This window comes from Chinchilla lanigera, unplaced genomic scaffold (genome assembly GCF_000276665.1).
Source record: "Chinchilla lanigera isolate Chin_1 unplaced genomic scaffold, ChiLan1.0 scaffold00051, whole genome shotgun sequence".
NCBI classification, from domain to species: Eukaryota; Metazoa; Chordata; class Mammalia; order Rodentia; family Chinchillidae; genus Chinchilla; species Chinchilla lanigera.
Genome location: NW_004955452.1, coordinates 2,038,049 through 2,065,631, shown reverse-complemented (window position 1 = coordinate 2,065,631; position 27,583 = coordinate 2,038,049). Strand labels below are relative to the sequence as shown.

General features: G+C 53.7%; 2 protein-coding genes across 3 annotated transcripts in view; one reads left to right on the top strand and one right to left on the bottom strand.

The window, feature by feature from the left end:
- Hspg2 (heparan sulfate proteoglycan 2) overlaps nucleotides 1-9,204 on the top strand; it is an 85,510-nt gene extending 76,306 nt beyond the window's left edge. The window contains exons 81-98 of one of the 2 annotated variants that reach the window (XM_013519588.1): nucleotides 19-36; nucleotides 280-391; nucleotides 1,008-1,152; nucleotides 1,233-1,332; nucleotides 1,450-1,559; nucleotides 1,661-1,769; nucleotides 2,175-2,273; nucleotides 2,652-2,873; nucleotides 3,137-3,381; nucleotides 3,718-3,889; nucleotides 4,056-4,178; nucleotides 4,281-4,337; nucleotides 6,845-6,920; nucleotides 7,011-7,089; nucleotides 7,250-7,320; nucleotides 7,469-7,552; nucleotides 7,902-8,005; nucleotides 8,134-9,204. In XM_013519588.1, coding sequence (XP_013375042.1) covers nucleotides 19-36; nucleotides 280-391; nucleotides 1,008-1,152; nucleotides 1,233-1,332; nucleotides 1,450-1,559; nucleotides 1,661-1,769; nucleotides 2,175-2,273; nucleotides 2,652-2,873; nucleotides 3,137-3,381; nucleotides 3,718-3,889; nucleotides 4,056-4,178; nucleotides 4,281-4,337; nucleotides 6,845-6,920; nucleotides 7,011-7,089; nucleotides 7,250-7,320; nucleotides 7,469-7,552; nucleotides 7,902-8,005; nucleotides 8,134-8,306 — 2,099 coding nt within the window. In that variant the 3' untranslated portion in view covers nucleotides 8,307-9,204. The remainder of the gene's footprint in view (nucleotides 1-18; nucleotides 37-279; nucleotides 392-1,007; nucleotides 1,153-1,232; nucleotides 1,333-1,449; nucleotides 1,560-1,660; nucleotides 1,770-2,174; nucleotides 2,274-2,651; nucleotides 2,874-3,136; nucleotides 3,382-3,717; nucleotides 3,890-4,055; nucleotides 4,179-4,280; nucleotides 4,338-6,844; nucleotides 6,921-7,010; nucleotides 7,090-7,249; nucleotides 7,321-7,468; nucleotides 7,553-7,901; nucleotides 8,006-8,133) is intronic. The other variant, XM_013519589.1, reaches the window with a different exon arrangement.
- The window catches only part of Ldlrad2 (low density lipoprotein receptor class A domain containing 2), a 25,397-nt gene continuing 6,181 nt past the window's right edge, over nucleotides 8,368-27,583 (bottom strand). The window contains exons 2-6 of the mRNA XM_013519453.1: nucleotides 21,139-21,453; nucleotides 16,757-17,191; nucleotides 14,371-14,502; nucleotides 9,870-10,019; nucleotides 8,368-9,762 (exon numbers count right to left, since the gene is read on the bottom strand). Coding sequence (XP_013374907.1) covers nucleotides 9,509-9,762; nucleotides 9,870-10,019; nucleotides 14,371-14,502; nucleotides 16,757-17,191; nucleotides 21,139-21,453 — 1,286 coding nt within the window. The 3' untranslated portion in view covers nucleotides 8,368-9,508. The remainder of the gene's footprint in view (nucleotides 9,763-9,869; nucleotides 10,020-14,370; nucleotides 14,503-16,756; nucleotides 17,192-21,138; nucleotides 21,454-27,583) is intronic.

The following is a 27,583-nucleotide window of genomic DNA, read 5'->3' as shown; positions in this document are numbered from 1 at the left end:
CTGGCTTGCACTGTCCAGGCCTCCTTCTCTACTCGGGTGAGTCTCTGCCTCCCTCACCTCCTTAGGCAGCTCCCGGCGTGTGTACGAAGCCGCTCTGTCTCTGTCTCGGGACTCTCAGCAAGGTCCCTGAGATCAGAGAGGTCCCTGGTCACCTGAGGTGTGTCCAAGGGAGGGACCAGAGTTGGAGCAAAAAGACTCGGGAGCCTGGGTCATTCAGAGGGCGGGGGTGGCAGGGAGCCTGTGGCTGGAGGAGGCCCTCACTGAGCTGTGCCCGTCCAGGGATGCTGCTGTACAATGGGCAGAAGCGGGGCCCGGGGAGCCCCCCCAACCTGGCCAGCAGGCAGCCGGACTTCATCTCCTTTGGCCTCGTGGGCGGCAGACCCGAGTTCCGGTGAGACCCTCAACCTCCTGGTCTGCAGGAGAGGGACAGGCGGGACATTAGCAAGGTGCACAAGGGCAGTACCTGAGGAAAGAGGAGATGTGGTCATCACCCTTGGTGACCGCCAGTCTATTGGAGTAGACGTGGCACTGTCGGCTAGGCAAAGGAGGGAGGTACCAAACACTTGGGCTCCGCTGCAGGTCGGATTCATTTGTTCGCTGAACGCATGGCTACCACGTGCCAGGCACCAACACAGGCATAAATAAAACAGGTCGACCTCTGGCCTCGTGGGGTTGTGGCCTGCAGCTGGGGCTTCAAGCCATAAACAAAGGAAAGCAGGGTCATCTCGGAGACGGGGGAACCGAGGAGCAGTAAAGCCAGGTGCCCCGTGGCAGCGCCCTGAGTCCGGGGTCTTCAAACCCTGTGGGGCAGGGAGGGAAGGTCTAGGGAAGAGGCAGGGGTGGGCTGCACTGGGCAGGTGATGGAGGAGGACAGGGCAGGGACAGGGACAGGAACTGGACATAGTGACATCCTCTGGCACCCTGGCACCCAGGCTGAGCCCCTCCATAGCCCGTATTACAACCCCCGTATTTACTCTTTCCTGCTCCTGTCCTGCCCCGTGGAACAGGTTCGATGCGGGCTCTGGCATGGCCACCATCCGCCACCCCACCCCACTGGCCCTGGGCCAGTTCCACACGGTAACCCTGCTGCGCAGCCTCACCCAGGGCTCCCTCATCGTGGGCAGCCTGGCCCCAGTGAATGGGACCTCCCAGGTGAGACTCGACCCTGTCCCCTGTTCCTAGTCCCCTTTCCCACGTGTCTGCCATTCCTGACCCCCGCCCCACCTCCCCAGGGCAAGTTCCAGGGCCTGGACCTGAATGAGGAGCTATACCTGGGTGGCTACCCCGACTACGGTGCCATCCCCAAGGCAGGGCTGAGCAGTGGCTTCGTGGGTGAGGCTCTCCCACCTCCCTTCTGACCGAGCTGGATGGGCACTGCAGGGTGTGGGCTGGGGCCGGCAGGCTCTGCACAGCCCTGCCCCCTGCTCACCCCACCCACCTGCCCCCCAGGCTGTGTCCGGGAGCTGCGCATCCAGGGCGAGGAGATCGTCTTCCATGACCTCAACCTCACGGCGCACGGCATCTCCCACTGCCCCACCTGCCAGGACCGCCCATGCCAGGTGGGCCCCTGCCCACACATCCAGCTGGCTGAGCTATGGCTGGCCCTGGGGGGACGGAGGGCCGGGTGTCCTTGGCCTGACTTCTGGCGGCTGCTTTGCAGAATGGAGGCCAGTGCCACGACTCGGAGAGCAGCAGCTATGTGTGCATCTGCCCGTCCGGCTTCACCGGGAGCCGCTGTGAGCACTCGCAGGCCCTGCACTGCCACCCAGGTGTGTCCCCAACCTCCAGTCACTGTCTCCATGGGTGTCACCCTTTCGTGTGTCAGTTCCCCCGCGGTGGCTGGGGTCCTTCCGCACCCCATCACCCTTACCCAAGAGCTGGAAGCTCCCCCACCACGGCCAACCAGGCTCTCACCCAGCCCAGGCACTGCCCCCCGGGTCCCGGCCACCTTCCCATCTTCTACCCAGCTGGCCCTCAGCCCACGCCGCTGCCTAGGTGCAGTCGTAAGCAGTACCAGACACACAGTCACGCTTCATGCACCTGGCTGTCCCATGCAGGCGTCTTGCTCCCGGGAAAACCTCCTAGGCTGGCCATCTGCAATGGGCAGGGCGTAGGCATCCTTGTCCCCCCCAAGTCGCCTCCTTGTCCTCCTCACTGACCCCTGTGCCACCCAGAGGCCTGCGGGCCCGACGCCACCTGTGTGAACCGGCCCGATGGTCGAGGCTACACCTGCCGCTGCCACCTGGGCCGCTCAGGGGAGAGGTGTGAGGAAGGTATGTAGAGTGTGACCCCCAGGGACTCAGTGACAGCTAGAGAGGCTGGGCAGGGCACTCAGAGCCCATGGTAGGCCCTACAAGCGATAAAGTCGTTCTGAAGCTGGAAGATCTCAAAATCACCTGTCCACCCTTCTGCCAGCCTGAATCCCTTATGTTAGGCCCCCCTAGCGAGCCCCAGCATGCTGGAGGCACTCACAGCCTGACCCGAAGAGCCAGGCCAGGGGCTCCTGGGCAGTGACAGCTGGCATCCAGCTGGTCCTGAGCCTCTGAAATGGGGAGTGCAGAGGGCAGGGGTCCCAGGGGAGACTGCGTAGCTGTGTCCTTCCCAGAACCCCTCGGCCGCCACTGCCCCTGGCTGAGCTGTGCCTGCTGCAGGTGTGACAGTGACCACCCCATCCATGTCGGGCACTGGTTCTTACCTGGCGCTCCCTGCCCTCACCAACACACACCACGAGCTACGGCTGGATGTTGAGTTCAAGCCCCTGGAGCCTGATGGGATCCTGCTGTTCAGCGGGGGGAGGATCGGGCCTGTGGAGGACTTCGTGTCCCTGGCGATGGTTGGTGGCCACCTGGAGTTCCGCTACGAGCTGGGGTCAGGTAGGCACTGGGCACCAGAGGCACATGGGTGTCTGGGTGCTCGGCTGTGCCCTCCTTGGCTCTCCATCCCCAGGGAGGCACCAAGGGATAAATCCAGCAGCCACACCCCCTGAAGTCCGTTCCTCCACACCGTCCCTGTGTGGCTGACCAGACCTTTGGCGGTGGGCCCCTCACTGGGGAAGTTCCCTGTCTGCTCAAGTCGCGGGGGTGCAGGTCAGGGCCAGGTTCCCCCAGGTGCCTCACCCTTCTCGCTGTGCCCTCAGGGCTGGCTGTCCTGCGGAGCCCCGAGCCTCTGGCCCTGGGCCGCTGGCACCGCATATCTGCAGAGCGTCAGAACAAGGACGGCAGCCTGCGGGTGAACGGGGGGCGCCCAGTGCTGCGCTCCTCACCGGGCAAGAGCCAGGGCCTCAACCTGCACACCCTCCTCTACCTGGGTGGCGTGGAGCCTTCTGTGCCACTGTCCCCCGCCGCCAACGTGAGCGCTCACTTCCGTGGCTGTGTGGGCGAGGTGAGAAGCAACCGCCAGGGGACCAGAGGGGGCTGGGGGCAAACTGCCGCGGCCTGACACTTGCCAGGACCCTGGGATCCTCACCTCCTGACCGAGCCTCTGTTTCCTCTCCATAAAGTGCAAATGATAGCAGCTCCTGGGCAGGGGGTGCTGAGAGCTGGCACACAGTAGGTGCGCAACTTCTGCACCTTCCTCCCACACTGAGGATCCCTTGTCACCGCTCAGGCTCCTGCCCGAGTGCCCAGGCACCCCCACCCTGTCGCGTTCTTCTCCGCTGGCACACTGAGCCTCTTCCCCTGGCACTCCTTGAGCCCCTCGGTGTCCCTGCACCCACAGGTGTCTGTGAATGGCAAGCGCCTGGACCTCACCTACAGCTTCTTGGGCAGCCAGGGCATCGGGCAGTGCTACGACAGCTCCCCCTGCGAGCGCCAGCCATGCCGCAATGGCGCCACGTGCATGCCTGCTGGCGAGTATGAGTTCCAGTGCTTGTGTCGAGATGGTTTCAAAGGTACGAGAGCAAAGCTGGCCCAGGACTCGGGGACCCCTGCCCACCTCACTGCCCATTTCAGAGGCTCGGTACCAGCGGAATGCCAGCTGTCACTGTAGAGCTGGCTTAGGTGGTTGGTGGCACCTCCAGCCCCTGCCCACACACCCACCTCTTCCCTGGCCTACAGGAGACCTCTGTGAGCATGAGGAGAACCCCTGCCGGCTCCGTGAGCCCTGCCTGCATGGGGGCACCTGCCAGGGCACCCACTGCCTCTGCCCCCCTGGCTTCTCTGGCTCACGCTGCCAACAAGGTACCCACGCCTGGCTTCCTTTCACCTCCCTCAGGGGTCCTGGGGCTGCACAAGTTCCCCCGGGGTTCTCATCCCACCAACGGCACCCACCCTTCCCCACAGGTGCTGGACACGGCACAGCGGAGTCTGATTGGCATCTCGAGGGCAGTGGGGGCAACGGTACGTACCTGCCATGGCCCTGTGGCTTCGGTCTGCTCCATGGTCTCAGCCTGTCATCCTTCTCTTCTGATTACCCACACTTTAGCTCTAGCTTCTAAGCAAAAAGGCCCAGGTAAGGGGCTTTCTGGGTGCAGACAGGCAGAAGAAAGAAAAGCACAGCCGCACACAGCTGGGTCCTGCCCCAGGTTCACTGCCAAAGTGACCTTGAGGACTTCTTTGTACCACTCTGACCTCAGTCTCCTGCACTCATCCAATCAACAGACACCTCGTGTGTGTCCAGCTTTGCCCTGGGAGCAGTAAATACAAAATGAACAAGCAGGACTCTCACTCTCTAGGATTCTACTGTCTGTTTAAAAATGAAAATAAAGCCAGGCGTGGTGGCGCAGGCCTGTAATCCCAGCACTTGGGAGCCTGAGGCAGGAGGATCGTTGTGAGTTTGAGACCAGCCTGGGCTACAAAATGAGCTCAAGTCCAGCTTGAACTGCATAGTGAGACCCTGTCTCAAAAAGACAAAAAAAAAAAAAGAAAAGAAAGATGCCAGGTATAGTGGTGCATACCTGTCATCCTAGTACTTGGGAGGCTGAAGCAGGAGGATCCTAGGTTCCAGGGTAGCCTAGGCAGTTTAGCAACTTAGCAAGACCCTGTCTTACAATAAAAGTTAAATAAAGGAGAGCCAGGCATCATGGCGCATGTCTGTAAATCCCAGCACTTGGGAGGCTGAGGCAGGAGGATCGCCATGAATTTGAGGGCAGCCTGGCCCACATAGTTCAAGGCCAGCCTGAACTACATAGCGAGACCCTATCTCAGAAACACACACATGTGCACACACACATACACATACACACACACAAATTTAAAAAGGGTTGGGGAGGTAGCTTAGTGTGAGGGACCTTCGTTCAGTCCCCAGTACCACACACATACACAAAAAGGACCAAGGACGTAGAGTAGGTTGTAGAGTGCTTACTAACATGTATGAGGGCCTGGGTTCAATCCCCAGTACACAAAAATAAGTAAAAATAATAGTGAATGTTTGTTGAACATTTATAGGTACTGTGTTAAGCCCTTTATAGATCCATGGTTCTCATCATTAATACAATGGGAGAGGCCATAATACTGTGTAGTAGTTAAGAGCATGGACTCTGAAGCCAGCCTGCCTCGGTTCAGATCTGGGCCTTGCCACTTACTGTGTGACTTTGGGTAAGTCACTTAACCTCTCTGTGCTTCAGTTTTCCAATGTAATTAAATGGAGATCCAGCATAAGGTTTTTAATCCATAAGGCTTTGGATAAAATTAACTCATTGGATTGTTACAAGGATTCAGTTAAATGAAACTTGTAGCTAAATGAAAAGTTCCCTGCAAAGGCACATAGCAGATACATGGTAAATGTTAGCAGTTACTGAAACTGGTGGAAAGTGGCTGAGTGTCTCTTGCAGCTGGCAAGCCACCCATGGCCATACTGGCCTGTGGGGTGGGCCATGAGCAGGTGGTAGTAGAGATGATGCAGCCACACAGTGTGGACATTGGGCTGAAAGGCCCAGGTCATGATCCTGGGTACTTCTGCTGAGCCTGTCTCCCCCTCTGCCTCCATGAGACAGAGGCAAAGCCTGGGCTCTGAACCTGATTGCCAGGGCCCAAGGTGACCAGATGTCCCTATTTGCTCAGGACTCTCAGAGATAAAACTAAGGAGGCTGAGGCAGGAGGATCATTGCAATTTTGAGACCAGCCTGGGCTACAAAATGAGCTCAAGACCAGCCTGAACAACATAGCGAGACCCTGTCTCAAAAAGAAAAAAAAAGTGGGGAGGGTGGCTGAGGATATAGCTCAGTGGCGTAAGCACCTGTCTGGCAAGCACAAGGTCCTGAGTTCAATTCCCGGTACTTAAAAAAAAAAAAAAAAGACAAAATAAAATAAAATAAAATAAAGCTAAGGGAACATGGCAGACAGGGACAGAGACAGCCATGGATCCAAAGAACTGTATAAAATAAGAGATATAGGATTTCAAAGGAAACCGGTAAGACTGGAATAATAAAATTACCACACGGCCTGGCAAGCACGACGTCGTGAGTTCAATTCCCGGTACCGGAAAAACAAAAACAAAAACAAAAAAAATTACCACAAAACTTTTTTTAGATTTCTAATATAGGCACTTCTTTATTAGCATAGTAAATAAATCATGAGCGTAAGCAATACTTTGAAATACTTGCAACTACTACAATGTGCTAGACAAATACTAGGGACAGAGTCACAGTCCCTGCTGCTGCTACTCTGGTTGGTTGCTGATGTCCATAATTGAAGGCGCTGCTAAATGTCAGTGAGAAATGAGTGAAAATAGACAAGTTTTCCCATCCAAGTTCAAGGCCCATGCATTCAGTTGGCGGCCCCTTTGGGACAGTACCCAGGAACCACAGGTTCAGGGCCCCCATAGGGGAGTGGAGATGGGGGCCAGGGAATGCCCTGGGGACTGTGCCTAGGCCATCGAGCAGGTGTCTCCCCTCCTCCTCCCGCAGATGCTCCCGGGCAGTACGGAGCCTATTTCCATGACGATGGTTTCCTAGCCCTCCCCGGCCACGTCTTCTCCAGGAGGTAAGACCGGCCTTGGTTGCAAAGTCTGTGCCTAGGTCTAGGAGGGCAGGAATCTGAGACCTCGGTCCACTCACACACCCCTCCTTCCAGCCTGCCCGAAGTGCCTGAGACTGTCGAGATGGAAGTTCGCACCAGCACGGCCAACGGCCTGCTACTCTGGCAGGGCGCGGTGAGTGGACACCAGGTGCAGGGTCTCGGGCTCCCTGGAGCGGGGGTCTGGCCTGCTGTTGGCCAAGGGCAGGGAGAGGAAGGTGAAGGCTACAGCATCGGGGACCTCAGCTCTGCAAGCTGGGGGCCTAGAGACCCCCCTGTGCTTCCTTCCTTGGCAGGAGGTGGGAAAGGCCAGCCGAGGAAAGGACTTCATCGGCCTTGGACTGCAGGACGGCCACCTCGTCTTCAGGTGGGCCCTGGCACCCTGCCTTCCTCCCCCTTCCCTGGCTCCTCCCGTGAGAAGCTGCCCCTGCCAGTGCCCCAGCCACACATCCCCTTCGGTGCCCCACACCACCAGTCCTGCCCGGCTCACACCTGCTCGGCCTCTGTTCCTCCAGCTACCAGCTGGGCAGCGGGGAGGCCCGCCTAGTCTCTGAGGACCCTGTCAACGACGGCGAGTGGCACCGGGTGACAGTGCTGCGGTAAGAGAGACAGGCCGGGCATCTGGGAGAAGGACTAGGGGGAGGGCAGGGGGAGGGCGCTGAGCTCTGTGAGACAGAGGGGGAAGTTGGGGTTGGAGGAGCTCTGTGGTCAGGGCAGAACTGCAGGCCCTGAGCACACCCTGCAGGGCTGGGGAAACGAGGGTGGGGGTGGCTCAGAGCTGGGTCTGCAGGGCCAGGCCCATCACCCAGAGGGGAAAGAGAAGGACCGCAGGGAGCAGGGCCTGGCTCGTCTGTCCAGAGTCTCCGTGCCAAGGAGGTGGATCCCAGGGGTGGGCTGGGAGGACAAGAATGTGGGCTGGGCGGGGGGCCTGACCCAGCTCCACTGCAGAGAGGGCCGGAGAGGCTCCATCCGGGTCGACGGCGAGGAGCTGGTGAGCGGCCAGTCCCCAGGCCCCAACGTAGCGGTCAACACCAAGGGCAACGTGTACATCGGTAAGTCCTGTGCCAGCCTGGGGTGGGCAGGAGCCTGCCGAGGGCAGGGAGAGGCCATGGTGGTCCCGCACAGCTGGCCCGGCCTGGGCTTCTGACACCCACCGGCGTTCTCGCTCCCCTGCCTGCAGGCGGAGCCCCGGACGTGGCCACACTGACTGGAGGCAGGTTCTCCTCGGGCATCACCGGCTGTATCAAGAACCTGGTGCTGCACTCAGCTGGGCCTGGCGCCCCCCCACCCCAGCCCCTGGACCTGCAGCACCGCGCCCAGGCTGGGGCCAACACACGCCCCTGCCCCTCATAGGCACCTGCCTGCTCCCAATGGACTCCGGGCCGCGCCCAGCCTGACAGTGTCGAGTATATTATTATTAATATTTTATTATTATTATGAGTTTTTTGTAAGAAACTGAGGCAATGCCACGCTTTGCTGCTACTGCCCTGGGCTGGACTGGAGGGTGGGCGTGCCAGCCTCTCACGTGTGTGGCGAGGCCCTGAGGCCAGTGGGCAAGGCGGGTGGGAGGGTCTGTTGCCTCACTCAGAAAGCCACCAAGACTTGAGGTCGGGGACAGTGGCTGGTGCGCCCAGATGTATCCCAACTCCTCCTGCCCTGATGGAGCCCCCGAAAGTAGAACTGGGTTGCCCACTGGGGAAGCCCTTGGGTAGCCCTGCTTCCTGAGGACCAGCTGAGCTCACCACCTGGTGCCCCCCAGCTGACTGCCTAAGGGGCGTCACAGGGCCTTGCCACCTACCAGTCGGCTGGAAAAGTCTTTAGCGCCCCTTGTAGAGCAGAAGGCAGCTCACCCTTTCCCTGCCAGCCCCTCCCAGCCGCCACCTCCACCCAGCGCAGGCCACCACCCCTGGCAGAGCCCCCCCTTCCCACCACCCTCCCACCGCCCAGGGTCCCGCCCCCACTCCTCCCTGGAGCACCCACACCGAGGGCTCAGCCCACACCTGGCCACACCCCTCACTCTTCTGGAGGTGAAGGCCCAGGGACGTGGAGGAGCTGGTGGTCAGGAAGAGCCAGTGCCTTCGGGTGGGGACGCCTGAGACCCCGACTGGGAGGAAGTGGGGGGTGACAGCCCGAGGACCCAGTGGTCGGCCGTCCCCATACTCTGGCACTGGGATGCCTGGCCTCGGGCCCCAGCAGGGACCCTCCTGTGGTCTTTGTCTTGATTCTTCCTAATAAACGGTGCTATCCCCGCCGGGAGTCTGCTGTGCCTCTTTGGGATTTGACTCGGTGGCACTGGAGGGCAGGCTGGCCGGAGACACAGCTGGCTGCTGAGGTCCAGGTGTGAAGCGAGGCGCCCGCGCCCTGCCCTGGGCACGGGGGTCGCACTGTCCTGTCCTTGACCCAGCCGAGTGATAGCCCCAGCGCTGCCACGGGACCGGGCCCTGTGTGTGCTTTGCCTCCGCAACCCTTACCATGGCTTGAGGCAGGAGCTGTCCAATTTCCCAGAGAGGCATCGTGAGACCCCGAGAGTTAAGTGACCGTGGGAGGCCAGGCGGTCAGAGCCCGGTCTCCCGAAGGCCTCCCTGGTCCTGGAAAGCTGGGCCCTGCCCCCGGAGTTCCCCAGGGGCCACGCGGCCAGGACATGGGTAGCAGATGTTGCAGACTGCACCGTATCTGAGGCACAGGTCTCGGGCACCCGGTTGCCTGGCCGCCCAGCCCGAAGAGCAGCAGCACCAAAGCAGGCCCACAAGGAGGCCGGCTGAGGCCAGGAGCAGCAAGGAGGCCAGCGCCGCAGCATGCAGCCCGGGGCCTGGGGAAGAAAAGGGTCCACTCAGCCTCAGCCTGGCCCGGCCACGCTCCCATCACCCGGTCAGGGGTGGGAAGAGTAGGAGCAGCGTGTTGCCAAGAGCCATCTACCTTCCAGAGCTGCCTCCTGCTGAGCGGGGTCCCAGCCTGCCGGGGGCCTCCTCTCCACTGCACTCCCCGCGGAACCCAGAGCCGTGGAGAGAGTCTGGGGCTTGGAGGAGTCGTCTGTGCTCCCTGCCTGGCTGGGTGGCAGAGGGGGACCTGCAGTAACAGGACCAACACGCTGGGTACTGTCCCTCCTGGGCACGTCTGCTTCATTTAACCTTCAAAACCTCTGTGTCAGTATTTCCACTTTACACATAAGGGAAGGGAAACACAGGTTAAGTCTCTCACCAGGGTCACACAACTGGAAGTTAGAAGAGGATTTGAACCCATCCAGTACAGATTCAGGTCCCAGGGTTTTTACTGCAGCTATTTCTTGAGAAAGGGGGTGTACATACACACATTGAGCATTTTCTGCCTGCCAAGCTCTCCACTTGCAGTGTTTTGTGTACAGTTTACCACACCTTAAAAGCTGAGGTATGGGGCAGGGGAGCTACCTCAGTGGCACAAGTGCCTGCCTGGCAAGCACAAGGTCCCGAGTTTGATTCCTGGTAACAAAAAAAAAAGAATCTTAAACCAGGCGTGGTGGCACATGCCTGTAATCCCAGCACTCGGGAGGCTGAGGCAGGAAGATCATTGAGAGTTTGAGACCAGCCTGGGCTACAAAGTGAGCTCAAGGCCAGCCTGAACTGCATAGCGAGACCCTGTCTCAAAAAGACAAAAAAAAAAAAGTTGAGGTATGTCATCCCATTTTATAGGTGAGGAAACTGAGGCATAGAGAGGCTCATTGTGCCACTCATATGACTAGTATTTCTCAGGAATCTGCCACATATCAGTTCTCCAGTGGCTGAAGGATGCAGCCATGAGCAAGGTATATGAAAATGTCTGTGTAACCCTCAGTGTAATGTGAGGAAACAAAACACATCAACATGTCAAATGGGTCTGGTGCTGTGGCAAAACTTAGGCTGGATAAGGGACAGGGCAGGTGGGGTAGGGGTGGAGTTGCTAATTATTATGGGAAAAGAATATTAGCCTTTTAAACCTCCGTGTGTGTGTGTGTGTGTGTGTGTGTGTGTGTGTGTGAGCTGGGCATGGTGGCACACGCCTGTAATCCCAGCACTCGGGAGGTTGAGGCAGGAGGATCTTTGTGAGTTTGAGACCAGCCTGGGCTACAAAGTGAGCTCAAGGCCAGCCTGTGCTGTATATCGAGACTCTGTCTCAAAAGAGAAAAAAAAAAACAAAAAACCTGTGTGTGTGTGTGTGTGTGTGTGTGTGTGTGTGTGGTACTGGGGATTGAACCAAGAGCCTTTGCATTGAGTTATATCCCCAGCCCTTTCATTTTGAGCCTAGATTTTACTAAATTGCCCAGGCTGGGCTCAAACATCATCCTCCTGTGTCAGCCTCCCAGAATGCTGGAATTACAGGTGTGCACTACCACCATTTTACCATTTCTTTCTTTTTTAGGGTGTGGCAGCAGGGGTGAGACAGGGTATCGATACGTAGATTAGCCTGGCCCCGCGTTCTCAGTGATCCTCCTGTCTCAGCTTCTTGAGTGCTGGCATAACCACACCTGGCTGTCTTACCACTTTCTTTTCTTTTTTTTTCTTTTTGAGATGGGAGTCTCACTCGGCTTCATCAGTGTCTTTATGAGATGTGATTAAAGAAATACTTGAACGTTGCTACTGAGTGCCTTCCAAGGTAACGCTACAGTGTGTCTTCGTCTACTTATTCATCAGATCTGGCACTCTGCAGCTTCTGGCTGTTCCCCAAAGTCAAAATGACCTTGAAAGGGAAACATTTTGAATCAATTCAAGATATTAGGCGGGGGATACAGCTCAGCCTTGCAAGCACCTGTCTGGCAAACAGAAGGTCCTGAGTTCAACTCCCAGCACTAAAAAAAAAAAATTTAAGACATCAAGGCACCTAGGACAGTGCAACTAAAGACACCCACAAAATAAAACTTCCAAGCTGGCTGTGGTGCTGCAGGCCTGTAATCCCAGCATTCTGGAAGGCTGAGGCAGGAGAATTGCCTTGAGTCTGAGGCCAGCCTGGGCTACATAGTGAGTTCAAGTCCAGGCTGAACTGCATATTGAGACTCTGTCTCAAAAAAAAAAAAAAAAAAAAAAAACTTCCAGAACTGTTTCAGAAAGGAATAGTATGTTTGGGGGGAGGGTTGTTTTGAGGGGGAGAAATGTCAGTGTGTCTTTTCCTGTATAAGTTTTTTTGTTTTTTTTTTTTGTTTGTTTGTTTGTTTTCTAGTACCCAGAATCAAACTCACAACCTTGCGCTTGCCAGGCAGGCGCTGTGCCGCTGAGCTAAATCCCCAGCACCCCTGTATAAGTTTTTTAAATTTAAGTATTCATCATATTTTTTTATCACACCAGGTAAGCAGACTCACAATGTTTGTTTGTTTTTTGAGAGAGGGTGTTGCTATGAAGCTTTGAACTCACTATGTAGCCCAGGTTGGCCTCGAACTTGTGATCATCCTGCATCAGCCCCAGAGTACTGGAATCACAGGCATGCACCACTGTGCTCGGCTGTTTGTCCTTTTATAATCAACCTATCTCACTTAGCATGTGCTAAGCATGCCTGGCTCCAGTGTTTTATTGTTTGGACAGATCAGATTTTGTTTATGCATTGAACTGTAGGTGGGGTCTAGATTGCCATTTTCACACAGGCAGAATCTTTTTATTTGTTTATTTATTTTTTGGTCTTTTTGAGACTATGCAGTTCAGGCTGGCCTTTGAACTCACTTTGTAGCTCCAGCTGGGCTGCTCACTATGTAGCCCAGGTTGGCCTCAAACTTGCAGTGATCCTCCTGCCTCAGCCTCCCGCATGCTGGGAGCCACTTTCATGTAAAGGGGTCAGGAAATAACTTCCCGAAGAAGAGTTAAGCAGAGACCCACTGAGAGGAGAAAGAGAGAGGAGAAGAGCTCTAAAGAACAGCTTTGGGCTGGGTGTGGTGGCACATGCCTGTAATCGCAGCACTCAGGAGGCTGAGGCAGGAGGATGGTCAAGAGCTTGAGGCTGCCTGGGCTACAGTCTGGGCTACCTAATGAGTTCAAGGCCAGCTTGAATTACATAGTGAGACCTTGTCTCAAAAAAGAAATCCTGAGAAATGGCCAGAGCCAAGAGGAGCCTAAAGACATGGTAACTAGCTGGACGTGTGACTCACACCTGTGACCCCAGCCTTCTGGCAGAAGGATTGTAAGTTCCAGCCCAGCCTGGGCAATTTAGCAAATATAAAAAGGGGCTGGGGATGTAGCTCAGTGCAGTACCAAGTGGGGGGAAAAACCTGCGCTAAAAAATCAAAGTTATTAGAAGGAAAAAAGAAAATGAAAGCTCCTCTGGACTTCTGTGGGGGAAGCATGCAGGAGCAGAAGCCAGGAGACAAGAAGTTACCAAAATAATCCAGACAAGAGTGGCGGCGCTCAGGCCAGATGGCAGCTGAGCCGCAGGGGGAAGGCTCAGGGCTGCGAACCTTCCACGGACTTGGTGGCGTCAGTGCAGGCTGTGAGTATCAAAGGAGCAGAGGGTGACTCAACCAGTGGGAGCCAGGGCTGCTCATCCAGACGGGGGAGGTGGCCGAGGGAGGGTTGGGGTGGAGCGATCGGGAGCCAGTTTGGGGCAAGTAAAGTTTAAGAAGCCACGGCCAGCTGCCCAGCAGCAGCGAGTTATGGGAGCAGAGCTCTCAGGCAGGTCCAGCCAGCAAGACGAAATGGGACCACCAAGAGGATAAGCATGGACAGACAAGGGGACACAGGCCCTGAGCCTCAGGGCACAAAGAACTGAATTTCAGAGAAATAACCAGAAACCTGCAAGGAAACATGAAAAGTGGCTTAGGAGGCAAGTTATAGGGTTCTGGGTAGCTGGGTTTCACCACAGCTAGCTGCTTTTCTGCAGTGAACAACATGTACAACCACACCTAGCAGTCCTGCCCTCCTCCAGCCCACTCCTTGTGTTTGCTTAGTTTTGTTTTTTGTTTTCCTGGAGGTTTTTGTTTTTGTCTTTTTGAGACAGGGTCTCAGTATGCAGTCCAGGCTGGCCTTGTACTTGAAGTGACCCTCCTGCACCAGCCTCCAAATACTGACATTACATGGTGCCCTACGATGCCCGCTTCCATCCTACTCCTGGTTGGGGGTTGAGGAAGATGGGGGATTTTCAGATTCCCAGAAAGGTTATTCTGGTTTTATGGAGTCCATCCCTGCTCCTGTTCTTCAATGGCTTTATGACCCTGAGCAAGTCTAGTTCAGCAAAGCACCTATGCTTTCGATGCCCTCAGCCCCTGAGCCACGTGCCGTTGGAAGACAGTTTCTGCCACAGCTGGACCAGGTCCACACACATCATTGTAGCCCTGAGCGCTCTGAGCCTCAGCTTCCGGTCTAAACCGACTGCCCAATGCTGCCCTTCCCCCTTGCTCCACGCTGGACCTCTGCCTCTTGCCTTGGGCAGGGCAGACAGAGTGACTCTCCTTGGCTGTTAGTAGGGCCCAGAATGCACCATCACTGACCTCTGCAGCTGGCTGGTGGCCAGGAGCCCTGGTCGCTGCCATCCCCGCAGTTGTCCATGCCCCAGGGGTCACACACCAGGCTTGGGGGAATGCACCTGCCGTTCTGGCAGTGGAAGTAGGCACCACAGGATCCTGGGGTAGAAAGGGGAAGCCTGGGATGAGGATCCTGCATGAGCCCGTGACACAACCAGATGTGTGGCCCAGTGGGGAGAGGAGGTGGGAAGGGAGCAGGAGAGGACTGCCAGCCAGCGAGTTTGGGGACAGGGGCTTTTTCTGTTGGGGTTGGTTTGCATGCTTGTCTTGAGACAGGGGGCTGTCTTGCTATGTAGCCTAGGCTGGCCTTGAACTCCTGGCGCAGCCTCCAGAGTGCTGGGATTACAGGCGTACACCCCCATGCCCAGTGTAGACAGTGCTTTTGAGGTCAGCTCACGAGGGTGATAAGGATGAAGATGATACAAGTTCTGGGACGGAACGGAGCAATGAAACAATATAACCTGAGGGCGTAAACACTGTAATTAATCCAGGGAGACCACAAAGCCCAGGGCAGCTGGCACCGGAGTATGGCCACACTGCTGGGACCAGCCCCAGGCAGGCTATGACACCTAGCGGCACGTGTGTGGGTCTGCACCAGTGAGTGAGCTCAGAAGGCTCCTGCCCGGGGCCCAACTCCCTGCCTGCCCCCCACTGCCCTGTCTCTGGCCCTTGGCAACACTGACCACCACCTGCAGAACAGGAGCGGCTTGATTGTTTGCTCATGGCCTGTCTCCCCCAGAAAGAAGTTCCCTCTTGTTTTTTTGGGTTTGTTTTTTTTTTTTGGTACCGGGAATCAAACTCATGACCTTGCACTTGCCAGGCAGGTGCTGTGCTGCTGAGCTAAATCCCTAGCCCCCAAGAAATTCCCTCTTGTTCACTGCTATGCCCCTCTTCACACAATGCGGGTGCTCAACTAACACTTGTTAGCAAGTGAGTATGCACACATGTGAAAGAATCACACACACTCAGCGCCCAAGGGGTTGGCAGACAGTTTGGCTTACCCAGAATTCCATGCAGTGAGCAAAAGCTAGGTCAAGTGGGACTGACCAATGGCATGGCTCAGGCTAGGCCAATCACACCATTCTAACTCCTGGCCACAGAAATGGACACCTGAGGGCTGGGGATTTAGCTCAGTAGCACAGTGCCTGCCTGGCAAGCGCAAGGTCGTGAGTTTGATTCCCAGTGCTGGAAACCGCCCCTCCCCCCCAAAAAGAAAAAGAAAGGACATCTGAGAGCCAGGCATGGTAGCGCAGGCCTGTAATCCCAGAACTCAAGAGGCTGAGGCAGGAGGAGGGCCTCAAATTCAAGACCAGTCTGGGCTACCTAGTAAGTTCAAGACCAGCCTGAACTACACATAGAGACTCTGTATCAAAAAAAATAGTAATAATAATAATAGCCAGGTGTGGTGGTGCACACCTGCAATCCCAGCACTTGGGAGGCTGAGGCAGGAGGATTGCTGAGAGTTTGAGGCCAGCCTGGGCTACATAGTGAGTTCCAGGCCAGCCTGAACTGCAGAGCAAGACTCTCTCCCAAAAAAAAAAAAAAAAAAAAAAAAAAAAAAATTGTTGATTGAGCTTCTCGTGATTTTGGAATCTTCTGGGCTTTGGAAGGTCACCTGCTCACCATGATTGGAGACACCTCCGATGCGACAAACAGCCCAGTCCTAGGGATCTGTTGGGGCCAAAGCCTTGCACAGGCTGAGCTGCAGAACACTGTCACTCCAGTATCAGACACGGCCCCTTCACTTAGGAGCAGGGGGGCTCTGGCACTGCATCCCTTGCCCAGTTTCCCCCTCTGCAAACCCGAGGGTACCAACCCCAGCAGGCAGAATTGCTGTGCACCCACGGACCGGGGCAACGCTTCATAACCGGGGTCGTTCAAATCCTGCCTTCGGGGATTTCTGTAGCTCACCTCCCAGAGCCCTGGCCGTGCCCTTCTGAAGGGCTGGCCGGACATGGGTGAGTCACGTGCAAGTATGCAAGGTGCACTGAACACATCAGGTGCGCGTGATGCGAATTGCGGGTGTGCGGTGTGTGAGGTGTGTGAGAGGTAAGTGGTGAGTGTGGGAGGTGTGAGTTGTATGTAGTTTGTGTGTGGATGCTCGCGTGGGAGGTGTGCACGTGCGTGGGTGTGCCCGTGAGTGTGTGTGTGCCTGGCTGAGGGGGCAGCAGGCTGGGACACACATCCGTGGAGGCGGGATTCATGGGGTAGGCTCTTTGCGTCTGAAGGCCCCTCACTCTGACCACCCCCAGCCCTGCGCCTGCCTCCACCTCCTCCTCCACCCTCTTGGGCTCTCCGCGGCCGGTGTGCTGCGCCCGCACCGTGGCCCAGCCCGGACTCCAGCCCAACCCACCCAAGTGGAAAGAGGTGACTTCGCTCACGAAGTCCACGCGCGGCTGGCGGCCTCTGGTGACCAGGCGCAGGCCTAGGAAGCGTCCGGAGGAGGCCACGGGGGCGGGGATAGTGAGGCCGCAGAGAGGGGCCCCCAGCGGCCGCGGCGCCCCGGGCGGGCCCTCGTAGAGCTGCACGTAGGAGCCGGGGGAGCAGGGGTCTGCGGGCGCCGGGGCGGAGGCGTTGGGCGCCGGCTCCGGCGCCGCCGCCCGGGTCAGGCTGTAGACCAGGAAGAAGCTGAACTGGAAGCGGATCCTGTCGCCCGGGGCGGCCGCCTGCAGCCAGAGCCCGCAGTCGGTGTCCGGAGCCACGAAGTAGAACCTGCGCGAGGCCGCGTGCGAGCGCAGCAGCAGCCCGTCGCCGTGCCACGTCCGCCCGCACAGCTCCGCCAGGTCGGCTGCGGAGAGCGCGGGCCGGGTCAGCGGCCACTGCTGCGGCCCCGCCCGCCCCGGCCCGCGCGAGTCCCGCACCCTCCCCAGCCTCCGTTCAGTCTGGGCTGCACAGTTCCCAGGGTGTGGGTGGTGGAGTCCCCCTTTCTTCCTCCTTCTGTTTAGTCATGGGTAAAATGGGAGTAATTAAGCAATTTCAGGATTTTTATGAGTCAGTGATTTAATGTAATTCAGACTACAATCTCTTACTCAAAAACTCTGGGCCGGGTGGTGGCGCTGCTCTGTAATCTGAGCACCCTAGGAGGCTGAGGTAGGAAGATCTCAGATTTAAGCGCCATCTGAGCAATGTAGTGCTTTGCAAACTTTTTTAAAATCTTAAAATTAAAAAAAAATTTTTTCAAGGACTGTGGGACTAGTATGTAACTCAGTGTGAAGGTCCTGTGATATAGAGGAAATACTAGATGTCAAATACACAGAGTTTGTGTCCCCCAAAGTCAATGAATTCTAAGGAACAGGAGGTTAAAAGTAGGAAAATTTATGGGAGAAAAGGAATGGGGAATAGGAATGAGCGAAGGGGGAATAGGAATAGCTCCTGAGAGACAGGAGGGATCCCGAATGGGCTCACAAAGAGCCCCCACCTCTCAAAGGAAGTTTCACAGAGCAAAATCATGAGGTGGGTACAACGTGGGCCAAAATTATGATCAAATAAGACTGCAAGTATAAGGGGGGCGTGGTGGCACACACTTGTAATCCAAGCACTCAGGAGGCTGAAGCAGGAGGATTGTTGCAAGTTGGAGATCAGCCTGGGCTACAAAGTGAGCTCAAGGACAGCCTGAACTGCATAGCAAGACCCTGTCTCAAAAAGCAAAAAAAAAAAAAAGTTGCAAGTATAGTCGTTTGGGTACTATTGATCTAACGGTAACAAGCATACATGGGTGGCATCTGTAGTCTTAGTCTTGTCTTTAGATTTAGTGGTCCTTAGTCTTGGTGGGTGGGAAAGGATGGCCTCCCCTAATGAAATAATGGGAAATCTCAAAAGGGTGATACTGATAATCCCAAACTTCCGTTCATCCCTTAGGAAAGTATGGAAAACTAGTCCTTGTGACCTTAATCTTCAGATGCATCTCTAGCCACAGTCCTGATGCTTTCTTTTCTCCTGGGCTGACTCCCTCGAGGACCCAGCCCTGTCTGACCACCTACTCTATTTCTTTTCCTTTCTTTTTTTTTTTTTTGGTCTTTTTGAGGCAGGGTCTCGCTGTACAGTTCAGGCTGGCCTTGAGCTCACTTTGTAGCCCAGGCTGGCGTCGAACTCGCAACGATCCTCCTGCCTCAGCCTCCCGAGTGCTGGGATTAGAGGCATGCGCCACCACGTCCAGCTTGCCTACTCTATTTCTACCTAACTGAGGTGTCTGTAATACTGGATTCGGTCCCCTTTGCGGGCAGGGGACAGCCATGTGTTTTGCGGTTTCTAGATTTCAGAAATGTGATGTATGTGCACTACATTATGCAAAACCCTAAAAGGAAACACTCTCTGGAGCAATTGTGTGAGCGTTAGCCAAGTGAGCAAATAGCAGCAATAATCTCTGGTGAGGCCAAGGCCTGTTGCCAATAAAACAAATGTTGCTTTTCCAAGTACTCTGCGTGTTAGAATTGCTACCCAAATGACTGTGACTGTGATCCGTACAAGGTTTAGGATGGTGCCTGGCACTTAATGGGTGCTATAGAAGAGTCAGCAACTACTCTGACCTTATTGAAGGGTGAGGCAATATATTTGAGTGCCTGCCCACCCAACAGCTATTGGGTTTCTACTTGCTAAAAGAACTGAATTTTGAGCTGGGCGCAGTTGTGCACGCCTGTAATCCCAGCACTTGGGAGGCTGAGGCAGGAGGATCATTGGGAGTTCGAGACCAGCCTGAGCTACAAAGTGAGCTCAAGGCCAGCCTGAACTGCATAGTGAGACCCTGTCTCAAAAAGACAAAAAAGAAAAGAAAAAGAAATAATGCATATCTGGGCTGGGGATTTAGTTCAGCAGTACAGCACCTGCCTGGCAAGCGTGAGGTCATGAGTTTGATTCCCAGTACCAGAAGACAAAAAAAACAGTATAGTGGGCCAAGGATATAGCTCAGCAGCACAAGCGCCTGATTGGCAAGCGCCTGCTTGGCAAGCACAAGGTCTTGAGTTCAATTCCCAGTACAAAAAAAAAGAAAAGAAAGAAATAATGCATAGTGGCCGGACGTGGTGGCGCACGCCAGTAATCCCAGCACTCTGGAGGCTGAGGAAGGAGGATCACTGTGAGTTTGAGGCCAGGCTGGGCTACAAAGTGAGTTGAAGTCCAGCCTGACCCTGTCTCCAAAAGGCAAAAAAAAAAGAAAGAAAGAAAGAAAGAAAGAAAGAAAGAAACAATACATAGTATTATACTTTAAGTCATTAATTTGATATCTGTTTCTTAAAAACATCTGCACTGGTAGACTTGTATAAGTGCCCAAACTAGCTCTGAATTTTTAAGGACAGAGAGAGAAGGGAGGTTATCTGGGGCAAGGCAGGGGCATGAGTGGGTGCTTAAGGATCTGCAGGTGCAGGTCTTCAGGAGAGAAACCTGTCTTGGGACAGAAGATATGCATGCATTTCCCATATTTGTACAGACCAGAGGCCCACGGGGAGGGAGGAGTTTTGTGGGTTTTCTTCTTGTGCCTGCTCCGGCATGCATATTGCTAAGAATTGAACTTGGGCATTCTGCCACCAAGCTACACCCCCAGCACCCTCTCCTCTTTTAGACAGGGTCTTGTTAAATCGCCCAGGCTGGCCTCAGACTTTCAATCCTCCCCTTCCTAGAGTGCTGACATGTGCCACTATGCCCAGCAGGGTAGCAATTTAGAGTAAATCAAATTGGGCACCTTTGTGCCAGGCACTGTCAGAGTATCTTGCATAATTTATTTCACCTTATTATGCACAACAGCAATAGTCCCCACACACCTGTAATCCCAGCACTCGGGAGGCTGAGGCCAGAGGATCTTTGTGAGTTCGAGACCAGCCTGGGCTACAAAGCGAGGTCAAGGCCAGCCTGAACTGCATAGTGAGACCCTGTCTCAAAAAGACAAAAAAAAAAAAAAAGTTTGGATTGTAGCTCAATGAAAACGCCCTAGGTTCAATCCCAAAAGTAGCACACCACCAAATGCTGAGCATGATGGTACACGTTTGTGTCCCAGCACTCAAGAGGTGGAAGCAGAAGGATCAATCTGAGTTTGAGAGGCTGTGCTATATAGCAAGTTCAAGGCCAACCTGAACCACACAGTGAGACCCTGTCTCAAAACAAAACAGAACACCCCAACAAAACAAAACAAACAGAAAAAGCAGAGGGACAAGTTTCTGTTATTATTCGGGTTGTTGTTTTTTTGTTTTTTTGTTTTTTTTTGTCTTTTTGAGACAGGGTCTTGCTATGTAATTCAGGCAGGCCTAGAACTCACTAGACAGGCTGGCCTTGAATTCGATCCTCCTGTCTCAGCCTTCTGAGTGCTGGGATTACATGTGTACACCACCATATCCAGCAATTATTATTTTACTACAGAGAAAACTGAGGCTTAGGTGAATGAGACAGTGATCTCAGGACAAGGAAGTAGCGTGCCAGTGAGGGTAGGAGTGGGGTTCTTGTTCTATTTTACATTTCTTTTGGTACCAGGACTCGAACTCAGGACCTTGCACTTGCCAGGGAGGCGCTTGTGCCACTGAGCTATATCCTTGGCCCAGGGTTCTTGTTCTAGAGCCCACAAGTTTTATCTCCAGACCCAAAGACCAGCCTACCCTCAGGCTCTGCCTCTGGGGGCCTTGGTGCTCTGGCCTCCTACAAGGGTTTGGGGCGAACTTGAGGTGCCAAGCAAGTCCAGCCACAGGGTTTACAGCCTCCCCACTCAGGGGCCCAGCCCATGCGGGTCGCTGAGGATGGGAGCCAGGTACTTACCTGTCTGCAGGTCAGACACAGCCAAGGTGGCTGTCCCCAGCAGCAGCAGCAGCCTCTGGGGCAGGAGAGCCAGTTCCATCGGGGCTCCACTGGGCCCAGGGGCGGGGCAGACCTGTGGAATCTTCCGTTTGGGGTCTTCAGGGATGCTGCGGTGTGGGGGTCTTGGCAGCCAGCTGGGACACTGGCAGGACACAGGAGCAAGGGAGGCGGGGTCTGCCAGCTCTTCTGGTGTCTTCACCATGATCTTTGGGCTCCTCCTTTGGGCCAGGATTGTGTCTAGGGGTTGCCATGGAGATTTGGGGCCGGGGCTAGAGCCTGGGGAGGGAAGGCAGGGAGGATGCCTGCTCACCCCTGCCACACAGGAACCAGGACACGCGGATCCGGCTTAGCCATGGGGCTTCTGGGAGGGGGACTCACACCCTGGAAAGCTCCTGCCTTCCTGGATAAGCGGGGCTGTGCTTGCAGAGGCCCTGGCACCGGAGCAGCTTCTCTGAGGGCTTAGAGAAACAGCAGGTGCTGAAGGAGCACCGGACCATGTCTGCTCCATTACCAACACGGAGATCCTGCTGCAGGGCCCTAGCATTTGTGGTGCCCTCTGCCTGGAGTGATCTTGGCCCATGGCTGTCCATGGCTGGCTGCTTTGGGCCACTGTGTCACAGCTCACATGTGGCCTTTTCCTGACCACCTTTCAATCCTGTCACTCAATCACATCTCCCTGCATTTGTCAGTATGTCCCCCCTGGTACTTGGGCTTGAATCCAGGGCTTCACACTCCAGGTGCTGCAGTAGCCTGTGGCTATAGTCTTGTGCTTGGTCCACACACGGATGGCAAAGCCCTGAGGCAGGGTGACACTGCCGTGGGATTGAAGACAGGAAGAGAAGGGATTCACTCCTCTCCCTAACTTTTTGTTTTGTTTTGTTTGAGGCAGGGTCTCTCTATGCAGTTTAGGCTGGCCTTGAACTCACTATGTAGCCCAGGCTGGCCTCAAACTCACAACAATCCTCCTGCCTCAGCCTCCCAAGTGCTGGGATTACAGGCGTGCGCCACCACGCTCGGCCTCTCCCCTAATTTTAACCCTTCTCTGCTGCATTTGACTGGCACCCTTCGATTCTGGAGGAAAAATGTCACGTAGGGGGCAGAGCAGGAGGATATGCATCCTCTAGGGTTGCGTCCCAGAGACAGATTTAGAAGTCCAGGATGTCAGCAGCTCTATTAGCCAGGTGTGTGGCTCACAGCTGTAATCCCTGAATTCTGGAAGGCTGAGGCAAGATAATCACAAATCCAAGTCAAGCCTGGATACTTCAGTGACTTAGTGAGACCCTGTCTCAAAGTAAACATTTTTTTTTAAAGGAGGCAAGGCCCTCTTGCTGCATTCTCTCTGCTGCTGTGCTGGGTGTCTCCATTTTATATTATCCTTCTTGTTTGTCTGTTTGTTTTCTTTGAGACAGGGCCTCTCTATAGTTCAGGCTGGGTTTGAACTCATGAGGTTTCTCCTGCCTCAGCCTCCCTAGTGCTGGTATTATAGGTGTGCATCACCACACCTGCCTCTGTTTTAGTAATTTTCTCCGTGGGTCAGGTAGTGCCCAGCCTTGTGGGACATGATTGTTATATTAAGGGACCAGGATAAATAAGTAATACCACCCAGAGGCTAAGAACAAGAAGCATCAATTGTGATCAAAAATTTTAAAAAGGGGCTGGGGATTGAGCTCAGTGACACAGCGCCTGCCTGGCAAGCGCAAGGTCGTGAGTTCGATTCTCAGTACCAGGGAAAAAAAATTAAAAAGAAAATTAAAAAAAGGCCGGGCGTGGTGGCGCACACCTGTAATCCCAGCACTTGGGAGGCTGAGGCAGGAGGATCGTTGTGAGTTTGAGACTAGCCTGGGCTATAAAGTGAGCTATGCAGCCTGAACTGCATAGAGAGACCCTGTCTCAAAAAGACAAAAAATAAAATAAAATAAATAAAATAAAGCTATATTGATGGTTCTAAAAATATATGTATATGGGGGTGTTGACTGGGGATGTAGCTCAGTGTGCAGGCCCTGAGTTTAATCATCAGTACAGAAATTTTTAAAAAAGGAAACGAAAAGGAAAGAAGAAAGCCAAGCACCCAGCACCTCATCCAGGCACGGCGGCAGGCAGCTGCATCGGCACTGAGGTTGTCCCTGCCCCCGCCCTGTCACATTCTCAGGCAGCACACATGATATACTACTAGGCAGCAATCCTCCCTGCACACCAGTTCCAAGTTTGGTATTTTAGTTTTATTTGTTTTTTGAGACAGGGTCTTGCTGTGTAGTTCAGGTTGGCTTGGGACCTACCACATAGCCCAGGCTGGCCTCAAACTCAAGGCGATCCTCATGCCTCTGCCTCCTGAGTGCTGGGATTAGAGGCTTCCACCACCATGCTCCCCATGTTCAGATAAGGAAACAGGCCCTGTGGTGGATTAACTAACGGTCAACTTGTAACACCCAGCTGAACTGAATCAGCGCGGTGCTGGGTGTGGATGGCCCCCCTGAGGTAGTTGCCACCAGCGTAAGAAGAAAACTGGAGGGGAAGATGGTGTGAGCTGTTGATTCTCTTGGAGAAGCTTGTCGTGCTGGTTTTCCTGATATGAACTCAGCTGTTCTCATCGTCAGAGGAGCTCAGGTCCTCCCTGTCGCTGAGAATGGCCACAGTTCCCTTTGGGGGAGCTCTGGTCTTTACCTTGAGCATCACTTCCTGCTTCCCTGCAGATCCCTCAGCCTACTGGTGCAGACTTTCTAGCTTTCACCACTGGCCTTTGGGTCTTTCCAGTGCAGATCCTTGATACAGACTTGCATGGGACATTGGCGTGGGCTCCAGCCGGACTTGTGGAGCACATTGCCATGGGCTCTAGGTCTTCAGCTGGATTCATGCAGGACACTGTCACGGGACCCAGGCCCTCAGCTGGATGTTTTGGGTCTCTAGTGTGTCGACAGGTCTCTTGCACTCTTTTGCATTTGGTTCTTTGGGTGAACACTATAAAATAATCCCATAAATTATGTGTCCTATATTAAATTGTTTGCCGTGCAAACCCTGACTACGACAGGCACAAAGATGTTAGATGCAGAGCTGTCACATAACTATAAGTTAGGAAGCATTCTGGCTTCCTGGAGGAGTGGTCTAGGCTGAAATCTAAAGTCCCTGGAGAACCCTGCCAGGGACAAGGCGATCACAGGTGTTGCACACACAAGAAGCACCTGCAAATCCTAGAAAGCTGAGGAGAGTCCACCTCTGTCTGCTTCCACCACAGCACAGGAGAAAGCACCCCCTTCTGATCCCACAGGGATCACATCCCACAGGGGCTGAGAGAGGTGTCCGCAGGAGTGGCAGAGGCGGGACTTGAACTCAGGGTCTGACTTCCAAACTCACGTCCTCTCCCCAAACCTTGCTAAGCAAGGTTTCTCCATATCAAGTTATGTTGGAAGACAGTGCCTTTCCTTTCTGTTATGCGTATATTAGCAGAATTGTTAATATCCGACAATAAAAAATTGGAGATTGAAATGAGATCATTTTTATGAAAGTGGAAAAATAAGGTATAATTAGGCAGGAGTAACTTCCCACAAGTCCAACATGGGAAACTCAACAAGACCCCATCTCAAAGTTTAAAGAAAAGATAGGGGCTGGGCATGGTAGTGTACACCGGTAATCCCAGCACTTGGGAGGCTGAGGCAGGAGGATGGCTGTGAGTTCAAGGCCAGCCTGGGCTACACAGTGAGTTCAGGGCCAGCCTGAATGTGAGACTCTGTCTCAGAAAATCAAAACCAAGAAACAAACCTAGACAAAGAGCCCTCCAGGATATCCCACAACCAGCTGGTGAGAGTTTTATTTCCTTGACTCCATATCTCTTAAATGAATTGGCTTGCATCCTACCTCCTCCATCCCACGGTTTCATTCTTTGTCACCATGGGCCATGACCCCGGTGTTCTCCTGCCAGACACACAGATGCTTGTGAGTGCTATTAGAGGCAGCTAAGTTAGATGAAAAATTACTACAGCCACAGAGGGACTGGGCTCTTGAGGACATCAATAAAAGGTGGAGACATCAGAATGGTGGCTGGAGGTGCACCTGAAGAAGACCAGTCCTCAGGATTAAGTCACAAAACCTGGGAGTGGTGGAGTAGGCCTGTAATCCCCACACTCAGGAGGCTGAGGCAGGAGAATTGCTGAGGGTTTGAGGCCAGCCTGGGCTACAAAGTGAGTTCAAGGCCAGCCTGAACTTGACAGTAAGAGCCTGACTCAAAAAGACAAAAAAAACCCACAAAAAACCACAAAGTCACAATGGCCAGCTTTGCATACTTCCCTAAGCAATGAATGGAAATTTGAGATGATAATGGAAGTGGTACCACCCAGTCCATTTAATCTAGATATACATTAGACACCTGGGTGGGTGTCTGAACACCTGAACATCCATTCCTCAAAACAGTCCTGCTTTAGATGTCATAGATAAGCCAAAACTAATGATGTCAGCCATGCACCCTAGCTACGTGCATGGCTTCCTATTGGATCAATCTTAGTTGAATGGCTATGCTTGTAATCTTATTGGTTGATTATTGTTTGACCTACATTGTACCTACCTCATGATTTTGCTCTATAAAACCTTCCTGGAGAAATGACCTCAGAGGCAACCCATTTCTGGGACCCCTCCTGTCTCTCAGAGCTATTCCTATTTCCCACTAAACCTTCCCTACTCTTTCTTTTTTTTTGTCTTTTTGAGACAGGGTCTCACTATGCAATTCTGGCTGGACTTGAGCTCACTTTATAGCCCAGGCTGGTCTTGAACTCACAATGATCCTCCTGCCCCAGCCTCCCGAGTGCTGGGATTACAGGTGTGCGCCACGGTGCGTGGCAACCTTCCCTACTCTTAATCTCCTTTGTCCATTGGAATTCATTCTTCGATTTTAGGGGGCACACATACTCGTCACATTTGCCAGGCATGGTGCTACACACCTGCGATCCCAGCACTCAGGAGGCTGAGGCAGGTGGATCACCTAGACTACATAGTGAATTAAAGACCAGCCTAAATTACAAAGGAGACCCTGTCTCAAAAAACCCAAACAGTACCGGGCATGGTGGTGCACACCTGCAATCCCAGCACTCAGGAGGCTGAGGCAGGAGGATCGTTGAGAGTTTGAGGCCAGCCTGAACCACAAAGTGAGCTCAAGGCCAGCCTGAGCTGCATAATGAGACTCTGTCTCAAAAAGATCATTAAAAAAAAAAAGAAGAAGAAAAAAAACCCAAACTGCACACCTGACACCTAGTTTGGGAGTTATATTTCTCTTATACCGTTATAACTGCCCCCTTCCACTACAGAAATACACTACATAATAAGAACATGTGCATAGGCCACTGAGGAGAATTTCTGTGTTTCCCACAGTTGTAGAGACAGCAAAAATGTGTAAAGGGCCAAGCTAGTGTCAAAAGCAGTGAGAAATGAATCAATTGTCTAGATTATATAAGTCTCCTTAAAATTATACTCACAGCCTGCATAAAAATGGGTAATCAAATCAGTTTTGGAAAGTGGCAGTATTGTAGCCAATGAGTTTATCTGAGCTGAGATTATTGCTGATTGAAAAATGGATAATGAGGCTTAAAGATTTTCACCTAGAGATTAGGGAGAATGAGAATACAAATAGAAGAGTCTTGTTCGTCTTCTCCCTCTTTTCTCCTCTCTTGTAGTACTTAGGGCCTTATACTGAGTTATACCCCGACCCTTTTTAAATTTTTTACTTTGAGTTTTTTCTTTTCATTTTACTATTTTACTTTGAGACAGGATCTCACTAGATCACTAAATTGCCCAGGCTGGGCTTGACCTTGTCTTCCTCCTGCCTCAGCCTCCCAGAGTTCTGGGATTATAGGCCTGCTCCACCACACCTGGCCTTTGTTACCTTTTATAGAATAAAAAAGCAGAGAAGGATAAAATGAAAAAAAGTTTTGTAAATAAGGAGGGGAAGAGGGGGTGAAGGGAGGAGAGGACTGGGAAAAAAGGGGAGGAGCAAAAGGGGAGGAATAAAAAGGGAAGGAATAAAGAGTATGTTGTATACAGGTACAAATTCCTATGATAAGTATGATTGTTATGTATATCTAAATTGTACCAAGTTTGATTTAAAAAAATGCAGGTGCAGTGGCATACGCCTATAAAACCTGCACTTGGGAGGCTGAGGCAGGAGAATCACAAGTTTGGGGGCCAGCCTGGGCTACATAGTGCATCTGTATCTCAAAAATAAACAACAAAACAAATTCATAGCCAGGTGTGGTGTTACACCCCTGTAACCCCAACACTTGGGAAGCTGAAGCGGGAAGATGGTCAAGAGTTCAAGGCCAGCCGGGCGTGGTGGTGCACGCCTGTAATCTCAGCACCTGGGAGGCTGAGGCAAGTGGACTGTTCGGAGTCTGGAGCAGCCTGAGCTACAAAATGAGCTCAAGGCCAA